We start from the raw sequence: 26,425 nt of genomic DNA, 5'->3' as shown, positions 1-26,425 counted from the left end.
TTGTTTTACTCCATGTGTAACTCTGTGTTGTTGTATGTGTCGAACTGCTTTGCTTTATCTTGGCCAGGTCGCAATTGTAAATGAGAACTTGTTCTCAACTTGCCTACCTGGTTAAATAAAGGTGAAATTAAACCAGGCTTGAATTTGACTCTCACAATATTACCTTACATAGAATATCTCAACAGCATGGGATGTTTGGTGAGAAGCACATCTCCAATAAGAATCCCTATTGTAAACTATCTAGGGTGATGACAACTAGGGTTTAACTTCAGATAGAATGATTATAGATTTTTGTTATTGTATAAGGATTTGCTTTCCGATGCATTAAATTAAATTGAAACTGTAAATGACTCCATCAAAGCAACATACACAAGGTTCAAGACGTGTATTATTACATTTTCAAAGCACCAAATCAAAATAAATAAAAAATAATAAACCCCAATGAGTCGTTGTGGTTACTCACTACTCGTAGATATTCCCTCAGTGAAGTATATCAGTTCCGGGAAGGTTTCCTCACAAGATCCACAGCAAGTACCGCTTTCAATGCAGACAGTACTCCTCAGCAATAACCGATATCCCATGGGACAATGAACTAGTTAATCTTCCCCAAGCAATTCTCTCTCGGGGGTTGCACGATGCTAGGCTATCCTCAAGGCTGTCAAATACCTCCACGATGAGACGGTAGCTTCAATCTTTAGTAAGTCTTTCTTAACAAAATTATAATAACTCTTATAAAATCAAATCAAAACTCAGTAGGTATGGGTTTTGTTCTATTTTTATCGTACTCTTTTATCATTTTTCTTCACCAACGGTCATAATGTAATGTCCATCCTTTTTCCAACGTCTCCCTTTCTACCAGGTCATCTCTCCCATTGGCCACAGCTTAACAAGCTACCTTATTGGTCAAAACTTAAACTTAATACTTGGTTCTAACAATAATAAACTCAATACTTGGTTCTAACAAGGGTATTAAACATATTTCCATATATATTTTTTTGTTGTTGTTGTAAACAGTATCATTCACTGTGATTTTATTTGTTGTTGAGCATAGACACTTACTGTAATACATTTCCATTAAAATGGGTCAAAATAGCTTTTTAGTGGTCTCTGTGGGGAGGGGAAAACTGAAAACTAGCTGTTATTGGCAGATAGTTTTCAAACTCTCTTTGTTATTTTACATTTACGTGTTTAGTCATTTAGCAGAAATTCTTATCCAGAGCTACTTATAGGAGAAATTAGTGTAAAGTGCACATTTCACCTTGTCAGCTCAGGGATTCGAACCAACAACTTTTTATTGGTTTATTAACCCGTTTACTGCATAGTGATGTCACCATTGAAAGCCAAAATTCTTGCCCATGCAAATCTGTTGATTAGAAGGTCCTGTGAAGACAGGAAATAACTGATATAACACTGGAAATAACACTGATCCAATTTTTTCACACTTTACAGTGTTAGTTTCACCAGCTGTTGTCAAAATGATATATGATCTTCCTAAATATACGATCTGCCTAAGTATTTGTTATTACATATTTGTTCAAATAACTGTTTTCCATTTCAGGAGAGGAAACTTCAAGCTTTGACATTGAGGGCCAAAACCACAGAGTTCAGAGAGGAACAACAGCAAACCCTGCTGGACGAACTGAGAAGACAAATTGAAGGTAAGGGACAAGGGATATTGAATATGAGCCACAGAATGATACAGTACATCTCGGGTGACACTTATATGGAGTAAACAGTTAAAGTCTGTGCAAAAATACTGTAAAACCCATTGCAATCTGGCAGGGTGAGTTAATTAAAAACTTTTCTTCAATGTAAGGAGGTAATAAACTATAGTTTAGTAAACTGAGCAATACGTAAATATAATACACGTTGTTTAATCAAAGTTTCAAATGGTTTAAACCGGCCATTTTATTTTAAGGTTTAAGGTATTTTTTTTTTTAACCTAGAGCAGTATCTAATCTGTGTGTACATAACATTAGGAACACCTGCTCTTTCAAAGACTTCCGACTGACCAGGTGAAAGCTATGATCACTTATTGATGTCACTTGTTAAATTCACTTCAATCAGTGTAGATAAAGGGGAGGAGACAGGTTAAAGAATGATTTTTAAGCCTTGAGACAATTGAGACATGGATTGTGTATGTCTGTGCCATTCAGGGGGTAAATGGGCAAGACAAAAGATCAGTTCTGTAAAGTACTTAATTAAGTAAAAATACTTAAAAGTACTACTAGTACTTAAGTAAAAATACTTTAAAGTACTACTTAATTCGTTTTTTGGGGTATCTGTACTTTACTTTACTATTTATATTTTTGACAACTTTTACATTTACTTCACTACATTCCTAAAGAAAATATTGTACTTTTTACTCCATTAATTTTCCCTGACAGTCAAAAGTACTCTTTACATTTTGAATGCTTAGCAGGACAGAAAAATTGTCAAATTCATGCACTTATCAAGAGAACGCGTGGTCATCCCTACTGCCTCTGGCAGACTCACTAAACACAAACACATTTTTTGTAAGTAATGTCTGAGTGTTGTAGTGTGCCCCTGGCTATCCATACATTTTAAAAACCAGAAAACGGTGCCGTCTGCTTTGCCCCTTTACTTCTACCTACATGTACATATTTCCTCAACTAACCTGTACCCCAGCACATTGACTCGGTACCTGTACCCCCTGTATATACTGGAGCCTCATATTTATTTATTTTTTACTTGAGTTATTTAGTTATTATTTTTTTAACTCTATTTTTCTTACCTGCATTGTTGGTTAAGAGTTTGTAAGTAAACATTTCACGGTAAGGCCTGCAACTGTTTTATTCGACGCATATGACAAATAAGATTTGATTTGAACGTATCTGTTTGATTTATAGAGATAACACCTATACCCATTTGTAGCAGACAGATGGAAGCTGTTCCTATCACATTTTGAATGTAGTAGCTTTGATTTTGATTTGATTCCATTTTTAACATAAGGAATTTTAAATGATTTATACTTTAACTTTTAATTTTGATACTTAAGTATATTTTAGCAATTACATTTATTTTTGATACTTAAGTATAATTAAAACCCAATCATTTTACCAAATTAGACTTTTACTTGAGTAACTTTAGACTTTTACTTGAGTAACTTTCTATTAAGGTATCTATACTTTTGCTCAAGTGTGACAATTGGGTACTTTTTCCACCACTGCAAAAGATTTAAGTGACTTTGAATGGGGTATTGTAGGAGGTAGCAAGTAGCACCAGTTTGAGTGTGTCAAGAACTGCAATGCTGCTAGGTTTCCCGTGTGTATCAAGAATGGTCCACCACCCATAGGACATCCAGCCAACTTGACACAACTGTGGGAAGTGTTGGTGTCAACATAGGCCAGCATCCCTGTGGAACTCTTTTGACACCTTGTAGAGTACATGCCCCTACGAAAGGAGGCTGTTCTGACGGTAACTCAAAATTAGGAAGGTGTTCCTAATGTTTTGTACACTCAGTGTATATGACTTTTTAATGTCTTAAATGAACATACATGAAGTAGATTTTTTTTTTTTTATTTACATTTATTTTACCTTTATTTAACCAGGTAGGCAAGTTGAGAACAAGTTCTCATTTACAATTGCGACCTGGCCAAGATAAAGCAAAGCAGTTCGACAGATACAACAACACAGAGTTACACATGGAGTAAAACAAACATACAGTCAATAATAAAGTATAAACAAGTCTATATACAATGTGAGCAAATGAGGTGAGAAGGGAGGTAAGGCAAAAAAGGCCTTGGTGGCAAGGTAAATACAATATAGCAAGTAAAACACTGGAATGGTAGTTTTGCAATGGAAGAATGTGCAAAGTAGAAATAAAAATAATGGGGTGCAAAGGAGCAAAATAAATAAATAAATTAAATACAGTTGGGAAAGAGGTAGTTGATAGGGCTAAATTATAGGTGGGCTATGTACAGGTGCAGTAATCTGTGAGCTGCTCTGACAGTTGGTGCTTAAAGCTAGTGAGGGAGATAAGTGTTTCCAGTTTCAGAGATTTTTGTAGTTCGTTCCAGTCATTGGCAGCAGAGAACTGGAAAGAGAGGCGGCCAAAGAAAGAATTGGTTTTGGGGGTGACTAGAGAGATATACCTGCTGGAGCGTGTGCTACAGGTGGGAGATGCTATGGTGACCAGCGAGCTGAGATAAGGGGGGACTTTACCTAGCAGGGTCTTGTAGATGACATGGAGCCAGTGGGTTTGGCGACGAGTATGAAGCGAGGGCCAGCCAACGAGAGTGTACAGGTCGCAATGGTGGGTAGTATATGGGGCTTTGGTGACAAAACAGATTGCACTGTGATAGACTGCATCCAATTTGTTGAATAGGGTATTGGAGGCTATTTTGTAAATTACATCGCCAAAGTCGAGGATTGGTAGGATGGTCAGTTTTACAAGGGTATGTTTGGCAGCATGAGTGAAGGATGCTTTGTTGCGAAATAGGAAGCCAATTCTAGATTTAACTTTGGATTTGAGATGTTTGATATGGGTCTGGAAGGAGAGTTTACAGTCTAACCAGACACCTAAGTATTTGTAGTTGTCCACGTATTCTAAGTCAGAGCCGTCCAGAGTAGTGATGTTGGACAGGCGGGTAGGTGCAGGTAGCGATCGGTTGAAGAGCATGCATTTAGTTTTACTTGTATTTAAGAGCAATTGGAGGCCACGGAAGGAGAGTTGTATGGCATTGAAGCTTGCCTGGAGGGTTGTTAACACAGTGTCCAAAGAAGGGCCGGAAGTATACAGAATGGTGTCGTCTGCGTAGAGGTGGATCAGAGACTCACCAGCAGCAAGAGCGACCTCATTGATGTATACAGAGAAGAGAGTCGGTCCAAGAATTGAACCCTGTGGCACCCCCATAGAGACTGCCAGAGGTCCGGACAACAGACCCTCCGATTTGACACACTGAACTCTATCAGAGAAGTAGTTGGTGAACCAGGCGAGGCAATCATTTGAGAAACCAAGGCTGTTGAGTCTGCCGATGAGGATGTGGTGATTGACAGAGTCGAAAGCCTTGGCCAGATCAATGAATACGGCTGCACAGTAATGTTTCTTATCGATGGCGGTTAAGATATCGTTTAGGACCTTGAGCGTGGCTGAGGTGCACCCATGACCAGCTCTGAAACCAGATTGCATAGCAGAGAAGGTATGGTGAGATTCAAAATGGTCGGTAATCTGTTTGTTGACTTGGCTTTCGAAGACCTTAGAAAGGCATGGTAGGATAGATAAAGGTCTGTAGCAGTTTGGGTCAAGAGTGTCCCCCCCCCTTTGAAGAGGGGGATGACCGCAGCTGCTTTCCAATCTTTGGGAATCTCAGACGACACGAAAGAGAGGTTGAACAGGCTAGTAATAGGGGTGGCAACAATTTCGGCAGATAATTTTAGAAAGAAAGGGTCCAGATTGTCTAGCCCGGCTGATTTGTAGGGGTCCAGATTTTGCAGCTCTTTCAGAACATCAGCTGAATGGATTTGGGAGAAGGAGAAATGGGGAAGGCTTGGGCGAGTTGCTGTTGGGGGTGCAGTGCTGTTGACAGGGGTAGGAGTAGCCAGGTGGAAAGCATGGCCAGCAGTAGAAAAATGCTTATTGAAATTTTCAATTATGGTGGATTTATCAGTGGTGACAGTGTTTCCTATCTTCAGTGCAGTGGGCAGCTGGGAGGAGGTGTTCTTATTCTCCATGGACTTTACAGTGTCCCAGAACTTTTTTGAGTTAGTGTTGCAAGAAGCAAATTTCTGCTTGAAAAAGCTAGCCTTGGCTTTTCTAACTGCCTGTGTATAATGGTTTCTAGCTTCCTTGAACAGCTGCATATCACGGGGGCTGTTCGATGCTAATGCAGAATGCCATAGGATGTTTTTGTGTTGGTTAAGGGCAGTCAGGTCTGGGGAGAACCAAGGGCTATATCTGTTCCTGGTTCTAAATTTCTTGAATGGGGCATGTTTATTTAAGATGGTTAGGAAGGCATTTAAAAAAAATATCCAGGCATCCTCTACTGACGGGATGAGGTCAATATCCTTCCAGGATACCCCGGCCAGGTCGATTAGAAAGGCCTGCTCGCTGAAGTGTTTCAGGGAGCGTTTTACAGTGATGAGAGGAGGTCGTTTGACCGCTGACCCATTACGGATGCAGGCAATGAGGCAGTGATCGCTGAGATCTTGGTTGAAGACAGCAGAGGTGTATTTAGAGGGGAAGTTGGTTAGGATGATATCTATGAGGGTGCCCATGTTTAAGGCTTTGGGGAGGTACCTGGTAGGTTCATTGATAATTTGTGTGAGATTGAGGGCATCAAGTTTAGATTGTAGGATGGCTGGGGTGTTAAGCATGTTCCAGTTTAGGTCGCCTAGAAGCACGAGCTCTGAAGATAGATGGGGGGCAATCAGTTCACATATGGTGTCCAGAGCACAGCTGGGGGCAGAGGGTGGTCTATAGCAGGCGGCAACGGTGAGAGACTTGTTTTTAGAGAGGTGGATTTTTAAAAGTAGAAGTTCAAATTGTTTGGGTACAGACCTGGATAGTAGGACAGAACTCTGCAGGCTATCTTTGCAGTAGATTGCAACACCGCCCCCTTTGGCAGTTCTATCTTGTCTGAAAATGTAGTTTGGAATTAAGATTAAGTTTAAAACTAATTTATTATGCTTGTTAGCAGATATTTGTAGTCCAAACTTGTATTGAATACACTTTGCTTTCCCTGAATCATTTCAATACAGATCTTCAAAGGGTTTTATTGCAACATTGTCAATTTTATAGAATCACCACTTAATGTAAACTAGTATTAGATTGAATCAATGGACAATGTTGTAGTTGTGTAATATACCCGATTCAATTTGTTGTGAGAAAATGATATACAGATTAAATCATGTTGACAGTAACAATCTAGGAACAAGCTCAGTAGCAGAGCTGTCTGGGATAAATACTTACAGTAGGTCTCTACGACCTACTAGTCATAGATTCATTCGAGAATGAAATTTGCTCATGATTACAACCTGCAGGCCTTTCAGGGTGTCAGAGTCACACTGCCGATACCCGTGTTCCTGCCATATTTCTTGTTTATGCATCTTTCACAGTCACGGAGTAGTCTCAGGTGTCTAAGCAACAGTCTATCTTAGGAATGAACAAGATGATATCACTCAGATCGTCCAGGCTCTCCTGTAGCTGTTCAGCTGTCTGTCTGATCGTCTGGATGAACTTCGTGGTCTCTGACGTGACATCAGCCTTTGGTTCTTCACATCCAGGGTTCAGCTCCGTGGTGGAGTCTGATTCCACCATTTCTAACTTATCGGTATCACCAGACTGTTCATTCGCCTTCGACTGTCGGATGGATCTCTTTGGCATCCATGGCGATGAAGAAGATATCAACCGCTACAAAAAAAGCGGAAAATATTCCTGTCGCCACCTCTGCCACACGCGCTGCCACCTTGCCAAGAGCTCTGGGATGCACACCAGGTCCCTCCCAAAATACCCCAGCATTTGCGTTGAAATTGTCACTTCCTATGTTAAAAGAGCCACTTGCCCTCAGTGTCTCCAAATCCTCAGCGATGTCTTGTAGAGATGTCACCACAGAGTTCATCTTCTCCTGGAACTCCTCGATGATGTTCTTGATGGCTAGGTGGTCGGTAGACTGATTGACCATGTTGGTAATGTTGGATATTGGCTCCACCACCGACAGCCACCCCAACACCAACCCCAGTGACGATCAGGGAGGCGCCCAGAGTGAAGGGAGCCAGGATAAGCCCCACTATAGAGGTGATTCCTCCAGCTGCCCTAATAACACCTCCCCTCAGACTGCCTATGGTGGTGCCTTTGTGCATACTCTCCAAGCCGTCTGCCAGAGTTCTCAACTTGTCCAAGGTGGTCTGGAGTTCCTCCACAGTTCTCACTCTATAGAACATTTATTTATACAGATCATTTGATTGAATGAAAGAATGAATGAATGCATTTATGGATGGATGAATGGATTAATGAATGAATGAACAAACAAATCATACGATTTTATCATACAATCTTGAATTGCAAACCTTTTTTGTGAGGAAACTGATAATGAAGGGTTTTGCCATGATGTCCCTGACGGCCGAATGGTCGGGTCTTGTTGGAAGGTGTCACACGGGAGGTCGCAGATCTCAGATGAGAAGCTCTCTGGTAGAGATGGGTAAGAATGTCTCAATATTTGGGGGATGAGCTTGATTGTGCTTGCTGCAACAAACTGTCAAGAAAGACTGAAGAGCTCCTCTGTTTAAAATGTTTTTATGTTCATACTGTGGTAACTTGCAAACATATTGGGATGATGTTCCAGACACATATTAATCCTGGTCCTGGACTAAAAAGCATTCTCAATGTAGTTTAAATCTGTGTCCAGGAAACCACCCCTAACATCTTCTTTCTAAACTGAAAAATAAACACAAATATTAGTCACCTTGGAAAGAGTTCTTGTGGCTTACAGTATGGGGTGAGTTAACTGCAGGAGGTTTTCAACATCAGAGAATATGTCTCCAGCACTAGAGTCAAGTCTGACGTCTGTTAATTCTTATGGCGGCAATCACGTTAACGGGATCGATATGACAACAGCCAGTGAAAGTGCAGAGCGCCAAATTCAAACAACAGAAATCTCATAATTAACATTCCTAAAACATACATGTGTCTTATACCATTTTAAAGGTAATCTTGTTGTTAATCCCACCAAAGTGTCCGATTTCAAATAGGCTTTACAGCAAATGCACCACAAACGATTATGTTAGGTCACCGCCAAGTCACTTCAGCCATTTTTCCAGCCTAAGAGAGGAGTCACAAAAAGCACAAATAGAGATAAAATTAATCACTAACCTTTGATGATCTTCATCAGATGACACTCATAGGACTTCATGTTACACAATACATATATGTTTTGTTCGATAAAGTGCATATTTATATAAAAGAATCTCAGTATACATTGGCGCGTTATGTTCACTAGTTCCAAAAACATCCGGTGATATTGCAGAGAGCCACATCACTTTACAGAAATAGTCATTATATTTGACGATGAAAATACAATTGTTAGACATGGAAATATAGATACACTTCTCCTTAATGCAACCGCTGTGTCAGATTTGTTTTTTAACTTTACGGAGAAAGCAAACCATGCAATAATCTGAGTACAGCTTTCAGACAACAAAGCAACAAAATGATATCCCCCATATTGGGTAGTCAACAGAAGTCAGAAATAGCATTATAAATATTCACTTACATTTGATGATATTCATCAGAATGCACTCCCAGCAATCCCAGTTCCACAATAAATGTTTGATTTAGTTTGATAATGTCCATCATTTATGTCCAAAGAGGTACTTTTGTTAGCACGTATGGTAAACAAAGTCGTGAAGCGCTTTCCCTAGTTGCAGACGAAATGTCAAAAAGTTACGTTACTGTCCATAGAAACATGTCAAATTATGTATGGAATCAATCTTTAGGATGTTTTTAACATAAAACGTCAATAATGTTCCAACCGGAGAATTCCTATGTCTGTAGAAAAGCAATGGAACGGGAGCTAACTCTCTCGTGACCGCGCCACAGAGCCTGTGGCAATCTGCCAAACACCTGGCTCAGTACTCTCACATTCGCCCCCACTTCACAGTAGAATCCTCAAACTATTTTCTAAAGATGGTTGACATCTAGTGGAAGCCTTAGGAAGTGCAACATAACCCATATTCCACTGTGTATTCAATTGGGTCTGGGTTGAAAATCGACCAACCTCAGATTTTCCACTTCCTGTTTGGATTTCTTCTCAGGTTTTTGCGTGCCATATGAGTTCAATTATACTCACAGACATGATTGAAAAGTATTTAGTCAGCCACCAATTGTGCAAGTTCTCCCACTTAAAAAGATGAGAGAGGCCTGTAAAAAATGAGAAAAAAAATCTAGTAAGATTTTTAATGAATTTATTTGCAAATGATGGTGGAAAATAAGTATTTGGTCAATAACAAAAGTTTATCTCAATACTTTGTTATATACCCTTTGTTGGCAATGACAGAGGTCAAACGTTTTCTGTAAGTCTTCACAAGGTTCACACACATTGTTGCTGGTATTTTGGCCCATTCCTCCATGCAGATCTCCTCTAGAGCAGTGATGTTTTGGGGCTGTTGCTGGGCAACACGGACTTTCAACTCCCTCCAAAGATTTGCTATGGGGTTGAGATCTGGAGACTGGCTAGGCCACTCCAGGAACTTGAAATGCATACGAAGCCACTCCTTCGTTGCCCGGGCGGTGTGTTTGGGATCATTGTCATGCTGAAAGACCCAGCTACGTTTCATCTTCAATGCCCTTGCTGATGGAAGGAGGTTTTCACTCAAAATCTCACGATACATGGCCCCATTCATTCTTTCCTTTACACGGATCAGTCGTCCTGGTCCCTTTGCAGAAAAACAGCCCCAAAGCATGATGGTTCCACCCCGATGCTTCACAGTAGGTATGGTGTTCTTTGGATGCAACTCAGCATTCTGTGTCCTCCAAACACGACGAGTTGAGTTTTTACCAAAAAGTTATATTTTGGTTTCATCTGACCATATGACATTCTCCCAAACTTCTTCTGGACCATCCAAATGCTCTCTAGAAAACTTCAGACGGGCCTGGACATGTACTGGCTTAAGCAGGGGGACACGTCTGGCACTACAGGATTTGTGTCCCTGGCGGCGTGTTGTGTTACTGATGGTAGGCTTTGTTACTTTGGTCCCAGCTCTCTGCAGGTCATTCACTAGGTCACGGGGGGTGTGGTTCTGGGATTTTTGCTCACTGTTCTTGTGATCATTTTGACCCCACAGGGTGAGATCTTGCGTGGATCCCCAGATCGAGGGAGATTATCAGTGGTCTTGTATGTCTTCCATTTCCTAATAATTGCTCCCACAGTTGATTTCTTCAAACCAAGCTGCTTACCTATTGCAGATTCAGTCTTCCCAGCCTGGTGCAGGTCTACAATGTTGTTTCTGGTGTCCTTTGACAGCTCTTTGGTCATGGCCATAGTGGAGTTTGGAGTGTGACTGTTTGAGGTTGTGGACAGGTATCTTTTATACTGATAACAAGTTCAAACAGGTGCCATTAATATAGGTAACGAGTGGAGGACAGAGGAGCCTCTTAAAGAAGCAGTTACAGGTCTGTGAGAGCCAGAAATCTTGCTTGTTTGTCGGTGACCAAATACTTATTTTCCACCATAATTTGCAAATAAATTCATTAAAAATCCTACAATGTGATTTTTAGGATTTTTTTCCCCTCATTTTGTCTGTCATAGTTGAAGTGTACCTATGATGAAAATTACAGGCCTCTCTCATCTTTTTAAGTGGGAGAACTTGCACAATAGTGGCTGACTAAACACTTTTTTGCCCCACTGTATTTATATATTCTTAATTCTATTCCTTTACTTAGATTTGTGTGTATTGTTGTGAAATTGTTAGATATTACTTTTTAGATATTAGTACACTATTGGAGCTAGAAACACAAGCATTTTGCTACACCCGCGATAAGATCTGCTGAACACGTGTATGTGACCAATAACATTTGATTTGATTTGAGTTCAACAGGTGCGTCCCCTTATGATAGTGTTAGGGTTCAACATTATCCATGATATTTTAGGAAACAATCTGCAAAAATAGACCAATAAGGATACGTTATGATATAATCCTTTGAGATACAGTTGTTGACCAGAATAAGCACACATAAAGCACACATAAACAGCAACATGTCTACGATTCACATATATACAGTAATCTTAATAATTTTTGTATGTTTATTGGCATCACCCACAAGAAGTATTATTACAGTTTCTATAGAATACTACAGAACTTAGTGTAGTATCCCGCAATCATAGGGCTCCCGGGTGGCGCTGCGGTCTAAGGCACTGCATATCAATGCTGGAGGCATCACTACAGATGCCCTGGTTCAATTCCAGGCTGTATCACAACTGGCCATGATTGGGAGTCCCATAGAGTGGCGCACAATTGGCCCAGCATCATCCGGTTTTGGCCCGGTGTAGGCTGTCATTGTAAAAAAGAATTTGTTCTTAACTGACTTGCCTAGGTAAATAAAGGTTGCATTTAAAAAATAAATAAAATGTGTAGTACTTACTATAGAATGTTGTAGCATACTGTAGAACACTGTATATCATTTGCATATACCCTGCCCATTCGCCTCCCCCATGTCGCAATTTGTGCCACCCATAAGTTAGAAACATACATTCACCATATATTGTGTTCCCTACCAGTTATCTCTTCAGACCTCAGTCCTACCTAAAAGTTATGGAAAATGTGTTCTTTTAGCATTTCTCCAGTAGCTTTCCTGAAGCCTCCACTTCTATGTCAAAGATAATAAAACAAAAATACTATAGTAAATACTACAGTAATGTCTAGAAAAACACTACAGGAAATACTACAGTATAATACAGCACGCAACAACACCACAGTAAATACTACGGTGTCGTACAGTGCAAAAACACTACAGTAAATACTACAGTATTCTACAATCCGCAAAAACAATACAAAAACAATATACTATAGTATATGCTACAGTTTTCTTTACAGTATACTGTAAATACTGCAGTATACTACAGTAAATACTACAGTATTATACTGTAGTATTTTTTACGTGGGCATTCAGAGTTTATGGTCCATTCCACAGATGGATAATTCAGGGTCCAGTGTATTATAAGTAGTGTGAAAATTCAGTGTGTGCAATCCTCATTAATTGAGCTTGAGAAATTCTGTACAATATTTTTTTTTACCAGTTAACAGCAGCATGTTTACAATTCACACATAACTAAGGTGACCACAATACTAAACATTTACTGACATCATTCAGAGTTTATGGAAACCCAGAAACAAACTTTGCATGCTGGCCATCCTCTTGATTAATGGGATAATCTGCAGTTGCTAGAGTACATCCATTTTTAGATATTTAACGGAATAATACAGTCACCTCTGTACTTATTTGCACAGCAAAGCTAAAATGTGTACATTTTATGCTCAAATGTTTCATGTGAGGCGACAGTACAGAATGTCAGCTTTTATTTGAGGGTATTTTCATACAGATCTGTTTTACCGGTTAGAAATGAAAGCACTATGTATCTAGTCCCCCATTAGAATTATTTTTTATTTTTATAAATTCATAGATAGTGTACTAAAGTAGTCAACATTTTAGTATTTGTTACCGTATTCATAGCACACAATGACTACATCAAGCTTGTGACTCAGAAAACTTGCTGGATGCATTTGCAGTTTGTTTTGTTTGCGTTTCGGATTATGTTTTGACCAACGGGCACAAAATGGTGAATAATTTATTGCCACTTACATTAAATAAGATCAGAAGATGTTTCTGAACACTTCTACGTGAATGTGGATGCTACCATGATTATGGATAATCATGAATGAACCATGAACTATAAATACAATATGCTGACCTCTTTAATATTACCAATATCATGGTAGGTTATGTAAGGTATGTCAGTCTGCCACCAGACTATAATGGAATAAACTCTTTTGAACCGTTTGTCTCGATTGAATTGACTATGTTTTATTGTGTTGATGCTTTGTGTATTTTGCCTGTAAACATCTCCTAAAAAAGTGCTATACAAAACAATGTATGGTCATTAGTGTCTCTTTCTAATGTCTCTCAAATACAATAGATTTTTCTTTGTCAAGCTGTCATTAATTTAACTGTGGTGCATAATCTATTTCCTAGAAAAGGTTTGTGGAGCGTACAGTATGTCCTAATCATTGGTGACCACAGGAGGTCGCTGTTACATTTTGTAAGGCTGTTTGAATGGGTGAGAAATAGGGCCATTCAGTAGGCCTATATAACATTGTTGGAACCATATTCCCAGGGCTGGATTAAGAAATCATAGGCACCGGGTCTGTGTTTTTTTTATAGCCCCCCCCCACACACACACACACACACACACAGACACACACACACTTCCCGACACACCATCATTTTCTGTAAACGAATCCGTGCACCAAGATGCAATTCGACGCGTGGTAAATGTACTATTGAAGAAAAAGCCCCTTTATAATTAAGCCATAATCCAATTTGCAATGTGGCATAGGCTACAGTTGAGCAGAGGCGTTTTTACGATTTCCACTCATGGGGAACATTTGTTCAGGGTCCAGAAAAAAAGGCTTTTAAAAATGCATTTCATGCAATTCTAAGTCATTTACATGGAAGAAGACATTAGCTGAATCTTTTTTAATACCACACAAATGACCGAAATGAGTGGTTACTCTGACACAGACAAATTGAGATCAATCTGGTTTGGAATTTAAACAAACAATAGCCCAGGCCAATGAAGCAACACACAGATTGTGCAATAATAGGAGGCAATATATAGAGCATGTACTGTATATATTATAGACTACAGTAGGCTAGGGGAGACAGGGGATAGTTGTAACACTCCCAATATCTCTAATCAGGAACAAGTGACAACTAACGACACCTGGCTCTGATTGAGAACCATACTAGGCCGAACACAAAAACCAACATAGAAAAACAAACAGACTGCCCGCCCCAACTCACGCCCTGACCATACTAAAACAAAGAATAAACTAACAGAACTATGGTCAGAACGTGACAAGCTACAATCATGTGACTCACTGTGCAATTGGTCAGTTTAGTCCTCAACCATCATGTGAAGAAGCAAGACCCTGTGATAGACTCTGCAGGTTTGATTGACAAAACTCTGATTTTGAGGTACAAAATTATTTTTATGACCCAATTTTTTGTTGTTGTTTGATGGCATCACCTGCTTTGTCATTAGATTCACCAAACTTATATCCGGTTTATAACCAGTGTGTGTAGATATATTTGATGTAAGTTAGCAATGCTAAAGTTTGAACATGTAGCTAAAATTGAAGATAGCTAATGGCTGCAAGGGTCAGGGTTAGTTGTAACAAGCCTAAGAATGCCTGGGTTCTGGGAATGCAAATTATGGGCCCACCAAGCCTTGGGGATTTCATTTGTTTTTTCCATTAGGAACACCACAAACATTCAATTGTTTAGTCCACATGTTGTTGTTTAGTTGTCAGATGTTGTTGTTTAGTTGAGAAGGGCCAGTTAATGGATCGTATTATTATGTTATTTCTGCTGCACAAAATGTTAAACATGGCAATGTGGTTCTCATGTTCTCAATAAAGGCGTATAATATTTAGTTGCATGTCATGATATACGATTTTTCTTTCAAACTGTTCAATTTCACCCCAAGCTCTGTTACAACTGACCGGGGAGGTGGGATAAATTGTAACATTTCACTCGTTGTATATGTCACACTGGTATAAAGGGATCGGGAGACAGGCGCAGGAATGCGTAATAGGGTTTTTTATTTACCCAAATTACCACATGCCATGTAAAGGCACGGGGACGAAGACCAAACAAACACGTATACAAGACACAGGGTTGAGACCCAAACAAAAGAGCAAGGAGTACCTCGAATAAATACACCGGGGCGAGACCCGTAACATACACTCACACAGTGATACCACACGGGACGACACCCGTAATCATCTGCGCAATACAAGCGGCACGAAAGCCAAAACAAAACAGCACAGGTACTCACACAACCAATGGACATTGTAACAATCATCAACAAGACAATAGTGAACAAAGGGCACACTTATACAATTACTAATCAGGAGAATATGGGGACCAGGTGTGCGTAATGACAGTTCAGTTCCTAGAGGCCGGTGACGTAGACCTCCGAAACCTCCGAAACTGGTGCACGGAATGAGCAACAGTACCGAGCAACAGTACCGGAGGGATCCATGACAGTTTGAACTAAAAATTGTCAAAGACTCCAACCACCCTAGTCATAGACTGTTCTCTCTGCTACTGCACAGCAAGCGGTTCTGAAGTGCCAAGTCTAGGTCCAAAAGGCCTCTTAACAGCTTCTGCCCCCGAGCCATAAGATTACTGAACAATTAATCAAATGGTTACCCGGACTATTTGCATTGACCCCCCCTCACCCCTTTTTTTTACTCTGCTGCTACTCGCTGTTCATTATCTATGCATAGTCACTTTACCCCTTCCTACATGTACATATTACCTCAATTACCTCGACTAACCTGTATCCCCGCACATTGACTTGGTACCCCCTCTATATAACCTCGTTATTGTTACTCTTTTATTTTTTTAACCTTAGTTTATTTAGTAAATATTTTCTTAACTCTTATTTTTCTTAACTGCGTTGTTGATTAAGGCCTTGTAAGTAAACATTTTACGTTAAGGTCTACCTACACATGTTCTATTAGCGCATGGGACCAATAAGATTTGATTTGAACGTATCTGTTTGATTTATAGAGATAACACCTATACCCATTTGTTGCAGACAGATGGAAGCTGTTCCTATCACATTTGAATGTAGTAGCTCAAACAATTTCTGAGAAATTGACAAAAAATGCTAAAAGTGTTACAACCATCCCCGGTCTCCCCTAGTACATACAATTTCCAGTAGCACACTAACTCATGCACTCACCTAATAATGATGATGAAGCCATAGGCTACTACTCATGGAGATGGCCTGTGTGCGCATCTTGGCAATAGTCTATCTCAAGACGAGCTACTTTGAAAAACAGTGCTGCTGTTTGCAAAAAAAAATTGAGTTGTTGGTTCTACAGACAGATTAGTCTGCTCTTTTAAGCAGTAGGCATTTGCTTTCCAAACTGCAAATGTTTTCCCGCTACTGTATATTAACAATTTGCAAAAGGCAAACAGACAACCATAGAAATATCATCCATAGATGGCAGTACTCATTCAGGTCAGGACTGGCAGCCATTGCTAGTGTACCAATCAGTTTAATAGTCAAATGGCCAGGGTAAGAGGTTCCAAAACCCTTCTATGGAACACATGTCTATGGCCACAATGCAACAGGCTGTATATGGGGTGTGCATGCTGGCCAGCCTTCCTAATGGAGGGCAACCCGTAACTGCCAAAATAAAGGAAACTGTCACGACTTCTCCCGAAGTCGTAGCCTCTCCTTGTTCGGGCGGTGCTCGGCGTTTGACGTCACCGGTCTTCTAGCCATCATTGATCCATTTTTCATTTTCCATTGGTTTTGTCTTGTCTTCCCACACACCTGTGTTCAATCCCATTCATTACCTGTTGTGTATTTAACCCTCTGTTTCCCCTCATGTCTTTGTCAGAGATTGTTTATTGTCAGTGTAGTGTTTTTTGTATAGGTGCGCGACGGGTCTTCGAACCCATATTTGTTTATATTAATTTTTCTTATTAGTGTTATGGAGCATGTTACTTGGACATATATTAAAAGACTCCATTTTACACTCCGTTTGACTCTCCTGCGCCTGACTTCCCTGCCACCTATATACATATATCTGACAGAAACACTTGAGTAAATGAGGGATACAAATATGTCATGATGTGGTGTATTTTTCCTTGCATGGTTTAGGTCCCCTTGTAGAATCTATGCCAAGGCACATTGAAGATGTTCTGGCAACTCGTGGTGGCCAAACACCCTCTTAAAACATTATCTTGCTGTTTTCTTTATTTAGCCAGTTGCCTGTATTTACTTGTGTTCAGATTTAATACAAAGTAATTTTTTTGGCTAAATTATGTTCTCTGGTGTATTTTGAACATTGAGTGCAGACTCATGTGGTTGGATGAAAAATATATCACATATATATATTTTCCATTTTTTTTTGGGGGGGGGGGGGGGGGGGGGGGTCTTGGGCCCCCTACGGGTTTGGGCCCTAACTCGGACTCACACAATTGACCAGTCAAATGTATTTATTACGCAGTTGTTATTTTTTATTTATCACAAGCAATAGACATTAGACCGGTGGAAGTCTGTCCTTCGGTCTGCAGAGTCCAAATGTGAGATTTTTGGTTCCAACCACTGTGTCTTTGTGAGACGCAGAGTAGGTGAATGAATGATCTCTGCCTGTGTAGTTCCCACCGCGAAGCATGGAGGAGGAGGTGTGATGGTGTTTTGCTGGTCACATTGTCTGTGATTTATTTAGAATTCAAGACACACCTGGCCACCACAGAATTCTGCAGTGAAATCCCTTCCCATCTGGTTTGTGCTTAGTGAGGGGAACCATCATTTGTTTTTCAACAGGACAATGACCCAACACACCTACAGGCTGTTTGACCAAGAAGGGGAGTGATGGAGTGCTGCATCAGATGACCTGGCCTCCACAATCACCCGAACCTCAACCCAATTGAGATGGTTTGGGATGAGTTGGACCTCAGAGCGAAGGGAAAGCAGCCAACAAGTGCTCAGCATATGTAGGAACTCCTTCAAGACTGTTGGAAAAGAATGCCAGGTGAAGCTGGTTGATAAATAAAATCCAAATAACTTCACAGATCTTCAACACTGTTGAAGGAAACACTGTATCCCATGCTTGTTCAATGAACCATAAACAATTAATGAACATGCACCTGTGGAATGGTCGTTAAGACACTAACAGCTTGCAGACGGTAGGCAATTAATGTCACAGTTATGAAAACGTAGGACACTAAAGAGGCCTTTCTACTGACTCTGAAAAACACCAAAAAGAAGGGTCCCTTCATGAGGACTGCAGATGTGGCCAGGGCAATACATTGCAATGTCCGTACTGTGAGACGCCTAAGACAGCGCTACAGGGAGACAGGATGGACAGCTTATCGTCCTCGCTGTGGAAGACCACGTGTAACAACACCTGCACAGGATCGGTACATCTGAACATCACACCTGCTGGACAGGTACAGAATGACAACAACAACTGCCAGAGTTACACCAGCAACGCACAATCCCTCCATCAGTGCTCAGACTGTCCGCAATAGTCTGAGAGAAAATGGACTGAGGGCTTGTAGGCCTGTTGTAAGGCTGGTCCTCACCAGACATCACCGGCAACAACGTCGCCTATGGGCACAAACCCACCGTCACTGGACCAGATAGAACTGGCAAAAAGTGCTCTTCACTGACGAGTCGTGGTTTTGTCTCACCAGGGGTGATGGTTGGATTCGTGTTTATAATCGAAGGAATGAGCGCTACACCGAGGCCTGTACTCTGGAGCGGGATCGATTTGGAGGTGGAGGGTCCATCATGGTCTGGGGCGGTGTGTCTCAGCATCATCGGACTGAGCTTGTTGTCATTGCAGACAATCTCAACGCTGTGCGTTACAGGGAAGACATCCTCCTCCCTCATGTGGTACCCTTACTGCAGGCTCATCCTGACATGACCATCCAGCATGACAATGCCACCAGCCATACTGCTTGTTCTGTGTGTGATTTCCTGCAAAACAGGAATGTCAGTATTCTGCTATGGCCAGCGAAGAGCCCAGATCTCAATCCCATTGAGCACGGAAGTTTACATACACTGAGGTTTGAGTCATTAAAACTCGTTTTTCAACCACTCCACAAATTTCTTGTTAACAAACTATAGTTTTGGCAAGCCGGTTAGGACATCTACTTTGTGCATGACACAAGTCATTTTTCCAACAATTGTTTACAGACAGATTATTTCACTTATAATTCACTGTATCACAATTCCAGTGGGTCAGAAGTTTATATACAGTAAATTGACTGTGCCTTTAAACAGCTTGGAAAATTCCAGAAAATTATTTTATGGCTTTAGAAGCTTCTGATAGGCTAAGGTGTATGTATACTTCCAACTTCAACTGTATATATAATATATACTGTATATATTTCCTAAAACATATATTTTTTTTGCCTCTTGGTCCAGGGGCTTCAGCCCCAGTAATTAATCCCCCCTGCATTAATCCATTAATCCGGCACTGCATATTCCCATTCTCATTCATTCATAACCACATTGTATTGTAAACCTTGTATACAAAATAATCTATTTTCAAAAGAATTGATTTGGATGTTGAGGTATCAGCAAGTGGTGCAGTGCATTCGGAAAGTATTCAGACACCTTTACCTTTTTCCCACATTTTGTTACATTACAGCCTTGTACTAAAATGGATTATATGTTTTCTTCATCATCAATATACACACATTACCCGATAATGACAAAACAAAAACTGTTGTTTAGAATTTTGTTTTAAATATATTAAATAAAAAACGGAAATCTCATATTTACATAAGTATTCAGACCCTTTACTCAGTACTTTGTTGAAACACCTTTGACAGCAATTATTGCCTTGAGTCTTCTTTGGGTATGACGCTACAAGCTTGGCACACCTGTATTTGGGGATATTCTACCGTTCTTCTCTGCAGATCCTTTCAAGCTCCGTCAGGTTGGATGGGGAGCGTTGCTGTGCAGCTATATTCAGGTCTCTCCAGAGATGATCGATCGGGTTCAAGTCCAGGCTCTGGCTGTGCCACTCAAGGACATTCAGAGACTTGTCCCGAAGCCGCTCCTGCGTTGTCTTGGCTGTGTGTAAGGGTCATTATCCTGTTGGAAGTTTAACTTCGCCCCAGTCTGAGGTCCTGAGCGCTCTGGAGCAGGTTTATGTGAAAACATTTTTTTCCCCCTCATCAATCTACACACATTACCCCACAATTACCCCATAATTACCCCATAATGACAAAGGAAAAAACATTTAATTTAGATTTTTTTATATATATTAAATAAAAAACTGAAATATCATATTTACTTCAGTATTCAGACCCTTTACTCAGTACTTTGTTAAAGCACCTTTGACAGCGATTAATAACCCATTCAGCACTAGAATACATTTTTAGCTGCTTGGCAATTAAACTCGGTTAACTAAAATCTCGCGTAATCGGTCATTACCTGGCCAATATGGGTTCGCTTTACACTAGGTCTACAGTGTAAGTATATAATCTATTCTAGATATTAAACATAATTGTGTATAAGGAATAAGAGGTACAATCCCTGTATGTAAGGACAACACGATTCTCTGTGAAATAAATACAAAACATCCTACCTGCGTGGTCTTAAAGTTTGGAACATTTATCATCTACGAGAACTTTGAATGCATGTTTTATGATAAAGTTTCAAAGTGTGCGTGTAATTCCTACGCCTATAAACCAAGGAATTGTAGGTTAATTTAACGAGCAAATATCAAATGCGCTAATCATGGTATAAAATTAGCATCAATAAACATAATGTAATTACATGTGGGTGGAGTGACAACGTTTGATTGTTTATTCATTTCTTTAACGCTGGAGGAAAAAATGGAAAGTTTGAGTGGAGCCCCGGCGGTTGAAAGTCAGACTGTAGCTCTCTTGTTAACTGTGTGAGGCGCACGGAGAGAGGGAGGAGAGGGAGGGGTGTGGGACCAACATTAGGAGACAGGGAGGGAAAAAAATTGTACACGCTTGCCTTGCAGAATCGGAAATAACGGCAGAGGCGGAGATTGACGGGGAAGACCGTGTGACGCCAATCATACTGTTTTCTCTTGCATGTTGTCTGTGAAACAAAAGTTCTCAGTCACAACCGACAACACACTACCCGACCACGTTGCGGGACTACAACGGATTTAACGGGCCATTGGAATAGGGGAATATTCTTGCGTGGAGACATTAATATAGTCTCTATAGCAGTGGATGGTTGGAGGAAGCGGGTCCAGGAAAGTCACAGACGACAATGTAGGCAGCCCAGCCGGAGTCATATCATGGTAAGTCCCTTCTGTTCTGCAGACTGTAGCCTAGGTATGTAGAAACAGGCGGCCATAGTTTCCTGCCTGGCCTGCTTTTATACCCGAAACAACTATAATGGAAAATAATGCAGTTTTAACGAAATGATAAAGCAAGTAAAATCATATACTATTTGATGTTATAGGCCTATAGACCATAGAGTAGTGGCTATAGGTTATTCTTGCTATTGTCCTAGACATAGCCTATCTATCAGTATAATCACGACTTTGTTAATGGAACGTTGCAGGCTAGTTTATAGGCCACTATGTAGTTTAGACATTGCAATAAAGAGTTTAACTTTAACTTGCCGCCTCTCTTTGCAGATATGTACTCGTTTCCCCCTTAAACAAACATGGAAATTCCCTAACAGCAAACTAGCCTGTCGCGTTGAATTTAATGCGTCCTCCTCTTTGAATAGCCTGTCGACGTTCAGCATAGATACAATATTTAGGTTTAGGAATTTAAATGTAGGTTTTTATCTCAGTGTGTAGGCTATTGCATACGCATTGACATGGCGTTAAAGTTGCATGCTACATATTAGGGCTAAATGGTGATGCTAGGAAAGTCTTCTCCATGTTTTCATCATTATGTCTATTTCCAGACTGGATCATTGAGAAGGAGTGAGCAATGGAACAGTCACCGAGACCTCTCTGTATAACAATACCACTACTGTTCTTCTTTTGACACCCAGACTTCAATTGTTACCACTATTTTTGACAGACTGACAGAGACAGGGCGAGACAGAGAGAGGGTTGGGGGGGTGGGGGGGGTGGGGGGTGGAGACAGACAGACATAGAGAGAGATAAACAGGCTCACAGAGAGAGAGAAACAGAGAGGGAGAGAGAGAGAGAGAGAGAGAGAGAGATGGACAGAATTAGCTCTTTTACGGTTTCTCCCGCTGTGGACTGGGTGGAGCCGCCTGGCAACTGTGAGACAGAGACAGACAGAAAGAGTGAGTGAGAGAGGAGAGAACGAGAGAGAGAGAGGGAAAAAGAGAGAGGGGAAGGGGGTGGGGACTTTTAAGAGAACTTGGAGAGTAGCGACAGTGGTTTGGGTGATGACGCATTTTCCACATTGGACCTGAAATAAAGAAAGAGAGGGAGTGAGAAAGAACGAACGAACAAGGGATGGAGGGAATGCAGGGGAGTGAGAACATGAGTAGAGGGATTTTATTTCTCTGTTTATGAAGAGGCAGAGTGTGGAGGAGAGAGGGAGAGGGGGATGGAAACACCACTTGCGCCACTAAACCTCAACTTGATCTATTTCTCTCTTTTTTCTGTCATTCTTCTTTTTCTTTCTCTTTCTGTCTTTCTCTCTCACACACATGCACACGTGCAAAATCGCATGTGATATTGCAAACGTGACACTGATGCAAGCATACAAATACACACACACACACATGCAACTGATGCAAGCGTACACACACACACACTCACATACACACTCACAAACACACACACACTGAGAGTAATTCTCAGTGCCAGACGGCATTCCATTGCCTTGTCTCTAGTTATTTTGAAACACTTAGGGGACATGCCAGGCTGACCAATCAAGGCAAGGGGGATAATCACAAGACAAACTGTGGCGAAAGGCTGAGATGAGGCAAAGACAGGGATGAGGAGGAGAGGTGACAGAATGAGAATGATTATTGAGACGGAGACGCAAATCCAACATATCAATGATTCATTTGTAGACAAACTGGAATGAAAGCCAGACTAAGTCGGTGGCCCGAAAGACACATCTCCTTCAAATGTTGACATTTAGTTACATTGACAACCAAACACAATTCAATAGCACTTTTGCAGTGCAGTAAATAGCCTATTAACTATTAACAAATGATATGTAGGATTAACATCTCCAACTAAACCCCAAATAAAAATTAAAGAATAGGATTAAGCCAGTGGCTCAGATGAAACCACCCAAGCCTTAGATATCCTGTAAATGTCAATATTGAATATGACTTTTGTAATACCGTAAGGAAATAGCCTAAAGTTAAGGCTATCTCACAAACTACATAACAGTATTTATTCAACCTTAAAATGAGTAACACATCCATGGCCACATTCTGACACTAGCCTACTGTAACTATAAATGTCTTACTATGTGATCATAGAAAGCGTTCCTGTTCAAGATAGCATGCAAATGAGGCAGGTCTGTGGAGATGTTCCTAATTGCTATAATCATCTGTGCAGAATCTCGAACTGCATTGATCATTTGCACGATGTACTTTTAATGTCATCTCAACTGCAATCCAGGTCATTTGGTTGTGCCATTAGATGAAGCACAGTGACAACACGTTAAGTTGTTGTGTTAAAACAAAATATCTGACACAGTTTCTTTTCACTGGAATGTGGCTGTGCTTTCAAATGGTTGAAAGGATAGTGATGAAACACTGAGAATCCTGCAAACGTCTTGCTCGTTAAGAACTCTTTTTATTTTTTTAAATATTTTTTTTAAATATATATTGACTTTCAATCTCGTTTGCCAATGTCTCAACCAAATATTACTCAGATTTCCACGTTGAAATGGCGTGGTGTGCCCAGTGGGTTTCCCTCTCATGGTTTTTGTTATTTAGGGGGATTCGGGAGAGGAAATCAGTATCTTTATAGACTGCCTTCCATCTCACTCTCACTCCCTCCCTTTTCTATCTCCCTCGCTTCATCCCTCTCGCTCTCTACATCTGGTTCATATCACTATTGTTTCCCATCGATCTCTCCAAGTAGTTTAGCCTCCTCCTTCTCTCTCTCTTAGCCCCCCATCTCTCTCTCTCTCTCTCTCTCTCTCTCTCTCTCCTGCTTCGTCTCTCCACCTCTGACTTTTCCTCTGCACTCTTTTATCTCCCCCTCTCTCCCTTTTCTCTTTCTCTGCCAAGCATCTGTTTGGAGGGCTCCTCTAGCCTGTCTTCCGTTCCAGGGCTGTGTGCTGCATGCAGGAGAGAAAGGCAGGAAGTCTGACGGAAGAATGACATACCCGTGCCCTGACCATGCAGAGGCCTCCAGAATAATCACTACAGAGTACACACACACACACACACACACGCACACATATGGACACACGTATGCACAGTGTTGTGAAAAATTATTTTTTTCTTTATTTTTGCATATTTTGGACACTGAATGTTTGTATATCTTCACCCAAAACCTAATATTAGATAAAGGGAACCTAAGTGAAGAAATAACACAACATTTGGATCATTATTTTAATTATGTTATAAACAAAGTTACGCAACACCCAATACCCCTGTGTGAAAAAGTAATTTCCCCCTTACACTCAATAGCTAGAGTGGCATCTCTAGCCGCACTGGCTGCGACCAAACACTTCCTGTTGTTGTTGATCATTTCAGGTGCTGCCACAACATTTCAATCGGGTATAGGTCTGGGCTTTGACTTCCTGGTGTGTTTCGGATCAGTGTCTTGCTGCATGATCCAGCTGTGCTTTAGCTTCTGCTCACGAATGGGTTGCCTGAATGCATGGTTCCTTCAATGATGGCAAGTCGTCCAGGTTCTGAGGCTCTGCATTCCACAGTAAGAGCCTCATACCAACGGTCAAGCATGGTGGTGGTAGTGTGATGGTTTGCTGCCTCACGACCTGGACGACTTGACGTCATTGAGGGAACCATGAATGCTGCTCGGTATCAGTTCGTTCTGAAGGAGAATGTCAGGGCCTTCCGTCCGTGACCTGAAGCGCACCTGAGTCATGCATTTCTCCACAGTGATGTGAGTGAATGATCAACAACTACAGGAAGGGTTTTGTTGCGTTCATTGCAGCTAAAAGAGGCACAACCAGTTGTTGAGTATAAGGAGGCAATTACTTTTTCACACAGGGGCATTGGGTGTTGCATAACTTTGTTAATAAAATACAAATAATTATCAAAACGTTGTGTTATTTATTCACTCAGGTTCCCTTTATCTAATATTAGGTTTTGGGTGAAGATATACAAACATTCAGTGTCCAAAATATGCAAAAATAGACAAAAACAGAAAGGGGGAATTACTTTTTTCACAGCACATTATGCACACAGTCACACACACATACAAACACACACATGGACACACATATGCATGTATACAGACACACACACACACACACACACACACACACACACACACATACATTCACACCCTTGTATGCACACACACACACACAGTACAGTACCACCTAAGTTGCGCTAACCTGCCCTGGAGAAGCAAAGCACAGACCGGACAAAACACATCTAGCCACTTTGTTAAGATGGAAAGCCTCACTCGGAGGGAACTATTTCCTTCTCCATTTTACATTTACCCATAGAGTTCTGGTCAAAAGTAGTGCACTCTATGGATAATAGTTTGCCATTTGGGATGCAAGCAGAGACTGTTTCAGAGGAATGAGGGCATTAGAGCTGTACTTTGTCTACCCTTTATTTTACTACAGGAAGTCACAAAGCGATAAAGAATACATTTCCCACGGTAAATCTAGGCCCGGAATAGGTTAGCGTAGTCAGAAACGTTTCAATAGGACGTGTCAATAGCATTAAACGTTACACATATACGCACTAACATTAAACTGTACAGAGTATACATGTTTTGCTGTTGAGTCTGTGGAATGGATATTCATAGCATTCGGAAACCATAGTAAACAGTAGGCCTGCACGCTGCAATCTGTTGTACTGTAACTTGATAACGATCCATTTCTTTCTTTAGAAATATATATCGTAGATCAAAACATTGAATGTTGGATGTACATGAAACACTAGTAGGCAATACATCCGTCTGTTATTGGTAGGGTTAGGGTTAATAATAACTTCATGAGGCTGTTTTCATACATAGTAGTGCTCAAAACATTGCGGTGAGACAAATATGGCGAGGCCTA

The 26,425-nt window shown here is 40.7% G+C and overlaps 1 protein-coding gene and 1 pseudogene across 2 annotated transcripts in view; one reads left to right on the top strand and one right to left on the bottom strand.

Moving 5' to 3' along the window:
- Nucleotides 1–7,090: 7,090 nt before the first annotated feature.
- LOC149973072 (uncharacterized) lies at nucleotides 7,091–12,169 on the bottom strand (annotated as a pseudogene).
- Nucleotides 12,170–21,148: 8,979 nt separating this feature from the next.
- The window catches only part of arhgef40 (Rho guanine nucleotide exchange factor 40), a 41,242-nt gene continuing 35,965 nt past the window's right edge, over nucleotides 21,149–26,425 (top strand). For both annotated transcript variants that reach the window (XM_036957825.2, XM_036957823.2), the window contains exon 1: nucleotides 21,149–21,558. In XM_036957825.2, coding sequence (XP_036813720.2) covers nucleotides 21,556–21,558 — 3 coding nt within the window. In that variant the 5' untranslated portion in view covers nucleotides 21,149–21,555. The remainder of the gene's footprint in view (nucleotides 21,559–26,425) is intronic.

Source organism: Oncorhynchus mykiss, chromosome 21 (assembly GCF_057628025.1).
Source record: "Oncorhynchus mykiss isolate SJ-2025 chromosome 21, ASM5762802v1, whole genome shotgun sequence".
NCBI classification, from domain to species: Eukaryota; Metazoa; Chordata; class Actinopteri; order Salmoniformes; family Salmonidae; genus Oncorhynchus; species Oncorhynchus mykiss.
This window is presented reverse-complemented; position numbering and strand designations above follow the sequence as displayed.